The 13497-nt window shown below is 42.6% G+C and overlaps 1 protein-coding gene across 1 annotated transcript in view; it reads right to left on the bottom strand.

Moving 5' to 3' along the window:
• Positions 1–13497, bottom strand: part of PHF2 (PHD finger protein 2) — a 161158-nt gene that overhangs the window by 25950 nt on the left and 121711 nt on the right. Inside the window, exons 12-14 of the mRNA XM_015421187.1 lie at positions 10450–10863; positions 9577–9696; positions 8054–8172 (exon numbers count right to left, since the gene is read on the bottom strand). Of these exons, the coding sequence (XP_015276673.1) occupies positions 8054–8172; positions 9577–9696; positions 10450–10863 (653 nt within the window). The remainder of the gene's footprint in view (positions 1–8053; positions 8173–9576; positions 9697–10449; positions 10864–13497) is intronic.

Genomic DNA, 13497 nt, shown 5'->3' with positions numbered 1-13497 from the left:
GTGCTGGCTCTGCCCCTAGCCAGGACCCTGATACTGCTATGCACCATCTGGGCCCGCTCTTTCTCCTTCATAGGAGGCAAAGGTGGCCCCCAGCAGTACTGGATTATTTAGAATCTCTGACCTTGATTTTGCTAACCATATGACGCTAAAATTGGAGTTGTTATCTATCAGTTTATTAGAGAGGATTCAAAAAGAAACAACTTAATATGGATTTTGTGCTGATTTCTGCTACAAGTCCCCCCCCCCTCTCCATCCAATTGCCAGAGAATTTCTGTCTGATCATATGCCTGTTTAGGTAGAAGTAAGGCCTACTGGGTTTAATGCCACTTTCTCATATATAACTACTAGCCTGCTACCCATGTTTCGCTACGGTATTTAAGTTCTGTAAATCTAGTTATAATACTGATGATGTGAAATTTGAAATGTGACATTTGTTGTAGGAATTCTAACAGAGAAGATAGTAGTGTAAGAAATGAAGTGAGACATACGTACTTTTTGCTCTCTCTACCTGAAGGACCTCTCTCTAGACCACATTGGTGGTTCTGCCCTCAGGTGCTAGGATCACCAGGCTGCTTGATGAGCTCACTCTGGAGCAGGCCACATAGAACTGTCCATTTAAGAAGCAGTCATCTGATAAGTCAACTCCTGCCACCTTCCACGAAAGTGATGACCTCTCTACTTGTGTTCCTGGATTGTTTTGCTCATATGGAGGCTGTGTTGTTCTGAACACCTCAGGGTGATCTTGCTGGTACTTGGCCTGTGCAGCTCAGTGCACTGCAGGAGTACTATGTACAAATAAATGTCTTTGCTGCATTCCTAAGTTACCTCCTCCTTGTAGTGTTGGTGTATCTGGCTCGACGTTTGCCAGGAGCTTTCTTGGGGGCAGTAAGAGGTGAGAGGTGTGAGGAGGAGTTGGTGTGAGGGAGTGGTGATGTGGTGGACATTTCTTCAGGTTCATGAGGGAGGCACACATCGAAATGGCTCCTAGAAATATAACTTACTATCTCCCCATAAACATTCATACCCTGGCCCTGCTCCTACACCTGACGGACACCAGCCTGTCTGGTGTTGGGGGGGGGATGTATTTAAAGGCATCGAGGAGGCTGGGCCAGCAGCAGTGCTAAGGCAATCCTGCTGAGCAAACCTCCCCGGCGGCTGTAAGCATCTCACCTCCTCTCCTACACCTGACAGGCAGCTGCCTGTTCCGTGTACGATGGGGAGGGGGGAGGAGTATTAGAAGCCACTGTGGAGGCAGGGCTGGCAGGATCACTAAGGCGTTACTGCTGGGGCAGGCTCCCTCGTGGCTTTAAGCACCCTGCAACCACTACTGCACCTGACAGACAACCGCCTGTTAGGTGTAGGAGGTGGGGGGAGCATGTTGGAAGCCATCCCATCCCCTCTCCTACACCTGACAGGCAGCTGCCTGTCCAGTGTAGGAGGGGGAGGGGGAGGAGTATTAGAAGCCACTGTGGAGGTGGGGCTGCACCCGACAGACAACCGCCTGTTAGGTGTAGGAGGTGGGGGGAGTGTGTTGGAAGCCATCCCACCTCCTCTCCTACACCTGACAGGCAGCTGCCTGTCCAGTGTAGGAGGGGGCGGGGGAGGAGAATTAGAAGTTACTGTGGAGGTGGGGCTGCACCTGACAGACAACCGCCTGTTAGGTGTAGGAGGTGGGGGGAGTGTGTTGGAAGCCATCAGAGAGGCTGGGCCAGCAGCTTTGTTTCACCTCACAGGTGGTTGTTGGCCACTCCTGATTTCCTCAGCTGCCATTAGCTCTGTGCAGTCCCCTGTAACTGTTGGGTTTTTTTACCTCAGAACACTGAGCTCTGCAGCTGACCAATCAGAGAGTTGGGGGTGCAGAGAGGCAGCTGCCTGGCAGCCGCATAGGAATCAAAGGAGGGAGCACATTTTCCCACTTTTGACCCCTTTAGGAGTCGAATTTCTAAAAATCCCTTCTTAGTGAGCACCTACACCACGGTAGGAGCACTCTCTCCGAATCTGGTGTCTCTAGGTCCAGCAGTTTGGCCTGGGTGTTGATTTTACGGTGAGGGGACTTTCTTTTATATATATATAAAATGCATAGGATTGCAGATGCGTAACCGTGTTAGTCTGCTATACCAAAATAAAACAAAAGACAAGTGGCACCTTAAAGACTAACAACATTTATTTCAATGTGAACTTTGTGAGTTAGAGCTCACTTCTTAACTGTATTATCTCACACATACTCCACATAATCCTACTGGGAAAAGTGGCTGAGGTGGGCTTTGGGGTGAGGTAAAAGGTGTTCTTTGGAGAGCCAGCATGGTGTAGTAGTTTAGAATGGCAGACTCTAATCTGTACAACCAAGGTCCCTGCCACACGGCAGGGAATACGACGCTCGTACCGCGGCTAAAGTGAGCCGCAGCAAACTTGGGACGGCGCGGCGGGATCTCACGGATCCCCCAAGCCGCGTCGCAACGCTCCCCGGCATGATCAGATGCCGGGGAGAACGCAACGGTGGGAAGGGGAGCCTGGCGAACTGCGCATGCTCACACATGCGCAATTCGGCCAGGAGCCGGGGATGCGCCGGCGCAAGGACTCGCCGGCGATCCCACGGCCAGCGTTGCTGCGGCCCTTCAGAAAGAACCACCTCGGGAGGTGGTTCTTTTTTGGCGCGGAGCAACGCTGGAAGGGACAGAACCGGGACGGATCCGGCACGCTCCCCAGATGTTGAGGTGGGATCGCGCCGGTTTGCTCCACCCCCGTTCCGTCCCGCTCCCGGCCCAAATGGGCTCGTATGAACAGGGCCCAAGTTTGATTCCCACTCCTCCACATGAGGCCTGCTGGGTGACCTTGGGCCACTCACAGTTCTCTCAGAGCTCTCTCAAGGTCACTGTTGTGGGGAGAGGAAGGGAATGTGACTGTAAGCCATCTTAAGACTCCTAAAAGTAGAGAAAAGTGGGGTATAAAAACCTACTTTTCTTCATAATCTCTAGCAGGCTTGAATAGCACCCATCAGAAACATAGGTTTTTTGCAAGACCTGGCAGCCTCTTTTGAAAATTTGTTAGTCTTTTTGCTGTTTTTGGTTTTAATGTGGGAAAGGCAAGTTGCATTGTTTGTATTTGAACAAAGGATTACACCCCTTTAAAATTGATTGGGAAAGAAAAAAAAAGCCTGCCCAACCCTTTTGATAGCTGCTTCTTCCTAAATGAGAAATGCAAGTTCTCTCATTAGTAATTCTCTTCTATGGTGGATCATGCATGGGAAAATGTATTTTGGTTTTAGATCTTCCTTTGGCTGTTTGGCTATGTGAAACTTCTATTTCCAATCCCTTTATCTGAGCTTATACTTGCTCAGAGCTTCGTTCTTGGGATGGGAATTTCTTGCCAGTTAGTGAGTCTGGGGGACAGAGCGTTTCATTGTTTGGTTAAATGAAGACTGGCCAGTGGGTAAACTTGAACATTATGATGTCACTGAACTATCTATATTGGCTCAGCATTTCCAAAGATAACTTTTACATATATAATGTACAACTTAATGGGTGGTATGGATGCAAAGTCCTTGGAAAGAGAAAGAAACTCAGTGAGTTTCTAAATTTGGAACTGGTTAATGCTTTAGGTCTCTTCAGAGGCCTGCGCAAGGTAGGTCACATGACAAAGAAAATATTATATTTGTTACAGATAACTCTTACTGCTGAATTTCTGAGTCAGATCCAAGATCCAAAGAAAATTTGTCACAGCCTAGCCATTAGGCCAGATAGTCATATGTGCAGCACAAAATGGGCAAGAACAGAATCCCTTACAGCCCAATGTTAAACCATTCCTTTAAATTATAATGAAATTCCAGCACGCCAGGAGTGGAGCTTGTTAGTTTAGGGGTTTTTTAAAGTTTAGTTTAGTTTAGTTTATTTAAGGTTTAGTAGCCCATAAGCCATACACCATTAAAAAAATTAGGAATTTAAAAGAACAGTAAAACAAAAATTTGCCACATCCACGATGCAATTTTGGCAGAGGCTGCTCAGAAATAGTCTTAATCTTGATGCATCAGGAAAAGATGAATATTTTGACAACAATTTTCTTAAGAATCCTTCTCTTGCTGTTGCATGTTTTGGACAATAGAAGAAAACATGACACAGTGAGTCAAGTTCTATCAAAGGACAGTTGCAATTGCACTGGTCCAGAGGGGTCTTGAGAAAATGGCCCTTCATCTGGGCTGTTGGAAATGCATTGCAGCGTGCAATCACATATGACCGCCTCAATTTTGGAATGGTCAGCATGATTAAGTAGAGAGGCAGGTCAAATTTAGTGGAATATTTAATTCCTAGATGAAGTGGGGAGCATTTCGTCTAGCATATGTTTGAAGGGCATCCCAATAATTTTGGAGCAACTGTTCTGTGAGCCTGTTGATTAATTATATGGCTAATTAACCAGTTCAAAAACACACTGTAACTAAGACATAGAGAAGGTGGAGTAGATATAAATTACCTGCCTACCATTTTTCTTCTCACCTTGACACAGAGAGTACTCCATCTTTCTGTGTTATACCCCTGAGGATGCCAGTCACAGCTACTGGCGAAACAGCAGGACCTACAATGCCAAGACCACGGCCATACAACTCAGAAAATCTACAACAGCTAACAAACTCCGGCCGTGAAAGCCTTCGACAACATATTGATATATATCAATGTTATAAAGGGCAATTATGAAAAAGTGGGTGGTAGCAACCTCAAACCCACAATAAATCACAGCACATCTCCAAATGAAAACTATATATTTCTGACTTGTAAGAGATATGGACCTGAGCCTAATTGAAATATTTTGATCAGGACCTCATTTGTACAAGTGTATTTACTGTATGTCAATGAAGACTTACCTGATTTACCTGACAAAGGAACAGGTCCAAAATGCTGGCTATCTGGAACTGCATAGTTTTCATTTGGGACAGATTTTATTTTCTACAAGCCACATACATAGATGTTTGGACTTCAATTCAAGGTGCTGTGACTCATTGTGGGTTTGAGTTTGTTACCACCCACTTTTTAATAATTACTCTTCATAACATTAATAATTCCATTATAATATATATGAGTTTGGTATTATTATTGCCTTTGGTTTCGATATAATTATTGGTGCACGTATTTAGTGTGTTTTGACTACAGATTTGTCTGTGATTCCACTACTGTTCAACATGTGAAAGCCAGTAAGGCTAGAGTTTCAGACTAGGATTTGGGAGACCCAGGTGCAAATCCTCACTCCTTCCATGGAATTGCTGGGTGACCTTGGGCCAGTCACACATTGTCAGTTTAACCTACCTCACAGGGTTGTTGTGAATATAAAATGGAAGAGAATGATATAAGCTGCTTTGGGTCCACATTGTAGAGAAAGTTATAAATGTGGTAAAAGCTGCCAGGGATACGAAAGGAGGGAAAACTGAACATGGGAGCAGGAGGATAAAATAGGTTGGCTAGTGGGTTGGAAGGAGAAAGAAGTAGGAAAAGGCACAAGGCTATGGAAGCTCTCAGAAAAGGGAAAGAGGAAATGGTGAGGGAAGGAAAAATGAAATGCCTCTTGCAAATCCTTGAGTGTCCCCTGCTTATTCTATTCTATTCAAGGTACATTTGACACTACTTCATGCCAGCAAACAGATAATTTGTGATAATTATTTACCTACCAACACAGTACTTCAATACCCATAGGGGACTGACTTTCTAGAAATAAGCTTAAGGAACAATCAACAGAGAAGTTGTGCAGAAGTTCCATTGAAACGAATGTGATTTGTGCAAGAGCACTTCCAGGGGGCAAGTGCAGAAAAATTTGTGCCCATGGGATATATTAAACTTTTTGTTGTACTGAGAAGTTCTATGAAAACTACAAGTTATAAATAATACCTTCATTTCTTCTAGAATAATGAGCCATGAAGACAAGTGTGTGAACATGATTTCTAGTATACATATCTTATCCGAAACCTGATTTGACAGCACCAGGTGTTCAATTGCTGTGAACTGACAGATCTCTATTGACTTTGAAAGGCTGAAATGGTCTTTAGGCTAAGTTAAACCAATTTAAATGTTCTCCCAATCTAATTGATCATACACAGTCATACACAAAACTCTTGAACAGCATGCATTTTATATAAGTGGCCAATGCAGTTACTATATCAAGTACAAACCTATGTAGGGGAAAAGTGTGAAATGAGAGAAAAATGGCATGGCTATCAAACAAACTCCTGAATTGTCAGTATTTTTTAAGGTTTTTCCAAGGTAGTTAAAGGTTAGAAAATTGGTTCCGTCTCAGTAGGAGACACTGAGGCCTACAGTGTTCACACGAAATATAGCAAAAATGTTTTTGCCAATTATCAAGGGGCAGCATGAAAAGATGGCTTTCAGAGTAAGGTTAATTTAAATATCACTATTTTGGTTGGCCCCTGTGTCAATCACAAAGCAAGATAACCATGTTTCCCACAAACAAAGTAGGGATTTCTGTCTACTCAGGACTCCCTAGGTGGTGGTGGTGGAAAGTGCCATCAAGTCACAGCCGGCTTCTGGCAAGCCCATGAGGGTTTTCAAGGCAAGAGACATTCAGAGGTGGACTGCCTCTGCATAGTGCCTAGGGTTGCCAAGTCGCGGCGGGGGATCGCATGTCCTTGCAGAATCCCTGCCGCGGGGACGGCGAGACGCGTTGCATCCACTGTTGCCAGGACATGACGCTACACGTCACTCTGGCAACGGGGCTCCAAACAGCCCCATTGCCAGAGCAACACGTAGCGTCATGTCCTGGCAACAGTGGATGCAACGCGTCTCGCCGTCCCCGCGGCAGGGATTCTGCAAAGACATGCGATCCCCCGCTGCGATTTGGCGAGATTTGGGAGCCCTAATAGTGCCCCTGGTACTCCTTAATGGTCTCCCATCCAAATATTGATGAGGGATGACCCTGCTTAGCTTCTGAGATCTGCAGGTGCGGAATTATATGTTTCAAAGCTCCCTTGCTTTAATGACTCTCTGTAAATACAGAATGAGCACAGCATATGAGTGACTAGGCTAGAACCCTCCTCTATAAGGTACGCATTTTTTTTAAAAAAAAAAAATATTACAGGGAGTTTTTCAATGGGAGAAAATTTTAAAAATGTAACTTCCTTGAAGTCTGAATGGTACAACCCATTTTGCCATCACGGAATTCTATCACTTCACTGTGCTGCATGTACAGAGCAGGGAAAGAACAGTTAAAGGGAAAAATCACCCTCTCAGGAACAGCTCACAGAAGGCTTAAAGGTGAGAATTCTGAAGGGTGGGGTTTCTGAACTGTTCCCCCTTTCACGGGTCTACAACTTGTTATACATAATACTTGCCATTTTAATGATAATGTCTACCATTTTAATGAAAGCATGCACAGCTTTCACAAATGCTTGGGGAATAAGGAAGCACCCAGGTGAGAAGTAATTGCTGAAGCAGGCAGGCTGCAGGGCTGCTGTCTGAAGCAACTGCCTCATTATAGAGCTCAGACCACAGGCCGCATGGTGATACTCTATGCATAGTAACACCCACCTCTTCCAGCATGTGTTGGACAATCATGATCATCATTATGGGTTGAAAGTGGCATACTTAATGGGCTGGAAGCCACCATCCTTAGGCTTATCAAGAGTTCATCCTGCAGTTCTGTGGGAAATGTTAATTAGATTCTAAGGTTGCAGTCCTAAGAGCACTTTCCCAGAAATAAGCTCCACTGAATAAAATGGGACTTACTTCCAAGTATACCATCTTAGGATTGCTCTCTCCGAATGAACCTTACCAAAAGACAAGGGACAAATTCTTAAAATTTTAACTCATGCTTTAGTTTCATTGTCAAACCCATGTATTCAGACAGAGATTTCTTCATTTGTACATAGACAACACACAAAATATTTCATTGTTGTTTTTCCTTAATTATGTTTCAGGGAGTAGAAGTAATTTTCCATTTCCAAATCCTGTTGAAGACCATGCATCATGTTAGATCAGATGAGACCTCTGGAAAAATCACTATGGCAAAGTTTTAAAATATCCACTTCATTGGTGATTCTGTGTAGCAAGATGCCACCTACCCCAATAGCTTCTTGTTGGAGAAGGAAAACATAAATTTGTTGTCCTTATTTCCTGACAATGGAGTCTTCTCCAATTTGTGCTCCTCTTCCATTTTCAGTAATGAGTCAGGTTTACTGTTCTGAAAATGAAGCATTTTCCAAGATAACAACAAAACAATAAATGTCTGAGTGAATAGCAAACTGTTGCTTAATAAATGCTTATAACACAGAAAATACATTTGTACAACAAAAATAGCATAGCATACACCAAATCTCATTATCACAGGGACTTCTTCCAATCAGATAGTCCAATATGTGGGCTGAATCCACAATTCTAGTGTATCTTCTATGGCCCCATGGTCAAAGAACGTACATGGCCCATATCACAAGGGAGTGATAGTCATTTAGAAATCTTGAGGATTCTTCCCACTGGTTTACTTTGATTTGGATTCATTTTCTCCCAGGGGACCCTACTTTTATTGTGCAAACTTCTGTTCCTGTTTCCTTGTTTGCTTGGATATCAGGTACTGGGACAGGATGGTTAGATTTTATCTTATTTTATTGCTCTAGAAAGCATCTGTAAATCAAGCAACTATGTATACCTATTAAGTAGGGAGTTATTAGAATATTACCCTTATAAGTTGTTTGAATTCCAACTTGTTTGAATTCCAAGTGGTCTGATTTCCACATAACAAACATTTGTATCAACTTGTGTTTATGGATTTGAACTGCTGCATCTAGTCATGTAGTTAGCCATTCTCTTGGGTTACATGCTACAGGTAAATTTGTAAATTTCTGCTTTGCATATCAGAAATTGAGATACGAACAAATAGTTAGGTTGAAGCTGTGAGGTGAAACACCATTCTTGCCTCCCCGCCAGGGTTAATGTGTAAATAACTGGCCTGACTTTCTTGTAGGTGTCATTAATTAAGGGCTTCAGCCTGCCTGGCATCTTATCAGTACAAGGCCAGAGGCATTAACTTCTCATGAGAACATGTCTATAACGTTGGGAGGAGGAAGATCAGGAGCGATGATGTGAGATTCTGGAGAATTCTCCTGAAGGCGTGTTAGGATTGGATGTCACCATCACCTGACTTGAGGGGTCAAAAACTATAATCATTATATCCCCCCAGGGGCTAGGGTTCTTTTTCTGAGACTTCATGGACAGAGGCCTGAATCTATCCCTGGCAAATTGCTGAAATCGTAGTCTATGCTAATTTGAGGCCTGCATCTGGATGTTTGTACCACCTAACAGAATTCTCAAAAGTTTTAGGTAGATAAAAGCTAGCTTTATTGTTTTGTGTTCTGTGTGACTTTTGGTAATCTGTTGGCTGTATTCACAGGGTCAGCCTATTCGGCTCCTTGACAGAAGTTGAAATGAATCTTTACTTTTCATGTTAAAATTTGCATGTGCAGTAAACAGCCAAGTAAATCGCATGAAAATCAGTGTTTCTTTTTTTTTTAAACCAAGATCAGCCATAGCTCACTGAAAATGTCACTCATTCTTACAGTCCAGCATTCCATCAAGATAAGAGAAACCATACCTTATATTTCCATTTTGCTTCTGTTTTGGTCTTATTCTGCTCCCGAATTTCAAACTTTTCCACCTCATTTTGCTTCTCAGTGGGTTCTTTATTAGGGGCACTCAAAGCATTCTTGGCAGCCTGATTCAAGCAATCAAATGGGCTTATTATCTCACGCACAATAACTATAAGACATGTTTGGCTTTTGTTAATTACTATATGCAAGCATGCTCAGATGTGAGAAGCACCTAAATTATCCATGGCAGTCATGCTGAACAGGCTGTCAAAGCATCATTCTCTCCCCCCCAAATGAATATATTGCCAAGATCAATATAATTAAAAGAATATTCCACATGCCATATTTGAGTCAAGGGTTTATCAGATGATATTTATTTTCTAGCATATGTAAAAGTAATAACACAAGAATCAATTGAAACTCACAAAATGGATCTCTTACTGTTTCAAGAGTCTTTTAAAACTGATATGTGAAAATGTTACAATTTTGATCATTTTAAAGATACTCTTTACAAGGTAAGAAAAAATATTATTTGTGCTAATTTCTCTTGTACTTTTCAAATACAAAGTGCTTTATGAGCAAACTCCTGAGGCATGATATAGTGGATGACAGCAATTTTCCAAGGCCACCCAGAACAATCTAAGACTGCAAAGGGTGCTACATCCCCCTCCTGTATGTGTGTTCTATGAGGATGCTGCTACAAATATAAGTTCTTATCCAACATTCAGAGTTACTCAGGGAATATACCTCGGCTAAGATGCTAAACTATTGGAATACTTCTTCAGAAAGTCTTGTTATGTATGCAGGCCAAACAATGGACAATGGTAAAAATCAAAAGCTTTATAAAGTTTTTCAGCAAGAAGAAGAACTCTACTCACCTTTCCCTTCTTTGGTGTTTCAATCTTTGTCAGGGCCTCTTTTGTATGAGCTTCAAGAAGATCTAAGTTAGGAATGGCAGGTGGAGGAGCTTCTTTTGTGTTCTTGTTTTTTTTCTTCCCTTCCCCTTTGACTTTTGGTGTTTTGGGAGGTTTGGGTGGCTTGGGGGGTTTGGGTGGCTTGGGAGGTTTGGGTACTTTGGAAGGTTTGGGTGCTTTCATTGCTTTTGGGGTCTTTTTCTTAGGAACTTTTTCTACTGGTGGTGGTGGAGGAGGTGGTGAAGGTGGTGCAGGTGGTGCAGGTGGTGGAGGTGGCGTCCGTGGTGCAGGTGATGGTATTTCCTCTTTCTCAATAGGGCTGACCTCCTCAACATTCACGTTGGCACTCACTTCAGGTTTGTTGACTTTCAAAGCATTCTGAAGGTGAACAGAATGTACATACATAATTCAGAACTGTCTTTCAATAGCTGGTTTACATAGGGATTTGTAAAAGAAATGTTCCTGAAGAAGTAAAAACCACAGTTCTTCTGTGAGTATAAAAGTGAAGATAAAGATAAACCTAGTGTTGGTCTGTGGCTTGATTTGCATGACTCTGAAGCAGCACAGTTGCCGCTCTGGAAACAATGGAATGTAGAGAGGTGGGTAAGATCAGATGAAATTATGGTCTGATTTTTCAGTGCAATCCTATGAAATTGATGGATGTAGACTGGAGAAACTGCATGGGATTGCACTGTTAGTTTTTGATGCTGGTGTGGTTTTCCCACAGATCTTCCCCTTCAGCTCCTAAATTGCTGGTACTGTGTAAAAGGGTAACAGAACTGTTGTTCCTGTACCATGAACTAGTTTAAATTTGTGGCAAAAGCTATGTTTACAGGTCACACAGCCCATCCAATAGATCTACTAGGCAGGGAGATTTAGTAGTATCTGAAAGCTTTTCTCCCATTCCTAAACACAGGGTAACTAACTCTCTTGGATCTGACCACTTTCTGCTAAAAGCACAGAGGGAAATCTCAGGAAGGACCAATCTATATAAATAACTTTCACTGTTGGGACATACTTGCCATTAAGGATGGGCACGACCTGAGAAGCGAACCACGGTTTGAGCACGAACCAGGCTGGTTCATGGTTCATTTTGAACCAGTTCATTTGGTCACATTCCTGAATCCAAAAACAAACCACCTTTTTTCCATGGAGATTTGTTTGATCCATAAGAGTGGTTTGTTCTCCAGACAGCCTGGCATTGATTCAGTCAATTCCTAGGCAACGCTGGGGGGGGGGACTTGTAGAGAGCCCTTGAAACACCCATAGCAGTTTCCATAGTTTGACTGGCAGCTCCAGGAGCCAACTTCAGAGCTCCCATTTTGCTCTATGGGAGCAGACTGTATATATACCATACCCTGACTCAACTGCTTTCATTTGGCAGAAAGAAGAGTTAGTCGCTGTGTGAAAGCAAGTTGGGAAGAATTGCTTGCTGCATGGCTGATTTACAGAGAGATTAGAGCGGAGCTTTCCTGGGGGCACCTGCTTTGGGGGACTATAACTCAGACATCCAAAATCCAATCTTCGCCAAACTTGGAGGGTAGGTGGAGAGCCTGCTGAAGACTCCCTGTGAGTTTGGTATCTCTAACTCATGAGGGGGCTGTTCTAGAAGAACAGATTGGACTTATACCCCGACCTTCACTCCCCAAAGGAGTCTCAGAGCGGCTTACAAACTCCTTTCCCTTCCCCTCCCCACAACAGACACCCTGTGAGGTGGGTGGGGCTGAGAGAGCTCTTGACAGAAACTGCTCTTTTTCAAGAACAGCTCTTATCAGAACTACGGATTGCCCAAAGTCATCCAGCCAGGTGCAAGTGGAGGAGTGGGGAATCAAACCCGGTTCTCCCAGATTAGAGTCCGCACACTTAACCACTACACCAAACTGGCTCTCTACCATCTCATGAACTCACAAACTGAACAAAGCACGAACCAATTTGGGAAATGTTCATGAAAGTTCATGGTTCGTGTAATCAAATGAACCACGAACCACCATTTTCCTGGTTTGTATCCGTCCCTTTTTGCCATTCACATGCTATTTTTACTGTAGTGCTGGCCTACAGCTCTATTAGATAGATAGATTTGTAGGCAAAAATAACCACTGTTCCTAAGCCTGTTGTATCAGTTGTAAGATGTATTTAATTTCTTGTATAGATAGTATGATTTTCATAGATCTCTGTTGCAAAGCATAAAGGGGATCAGTTCCAAGGACATGCTCTGTCAGTGCCTGTTATATAGTCACATACATCCATAATTGAGAAACCCTTCACCAGCTAATCATGACTGTATAATATAGTGAATTACTATTTGCTCATTCTTTTTCTTTCTTCCTTGGGGGGGGGGCTTGCTAAAACAATGGGGGAAGAAGTGTTTAAAATGCTAATAAGTTGTAAGACTACACATTTCAAATTAATTTGCATTGAACAAACAAGCATAAATACATCCCAAGGTAAAAGGAACATCAAAAGACATATAACAACAATTAACACTGTGTGACTAATTAAAAGGAAATTATTTTCTATTTATATTGTCATTTTAATATTCAATGAACTCCAAATTCTATACAAAAATTGTAAAAGACAAAGAGAACTTTCAAAACCACCAGTCATGATTCCACTCAACTCAAAAGGGGGAAAAACAGCCAAATTAAAGACGTCTGATAGTTTATCAACTGGCTGCATAATTCACTTTCGTGTCACACATTTTAACCCCACTGATTTCAAAGAGAATGAAATATCCCTAGCTTCCTCTTGCTTTGAAATCCGTATATTTATAGTTTGCCTGGAAAATCTGCTGCACTGCTCTCTATTGCTTATATAGTCTGCCAAATCAATTGCAAATACAGTAATTTAGTATTAATTGGAGAAGTGCTTGGAATCTCAATAGCCCAATGTGTAAACAACTGTTGGGTGAAGAGTTGAGCCTATTCATCTTGTATGTGTGAGATTCAGGTCCAAACCAGATGAGACGCTGAGGGATCTGGGATTGAATTTCCCCCCAAGTTTTTTTTATTATTA

Source organism: Gekko japonicus, unplaced genomic scaffold (assembly GCF_001447785.1).
Source record: "Gekko japonicus isolate JY-2015 unplaced genomic scaffold, Gekko_japonicus_V1.1 scaffold149, whole genome shotgun sequence".
NCBI classification, from domain to species: domain Eukaryota; kingdom Metazoa; phylum Chordata; class Lepidosauria; order Squamata; family Gekkonidae; genus Gekko; species Gekko japonicus.
This window is presented reverse-complemented; position numbering and strand designations above follow the sequence as displayed.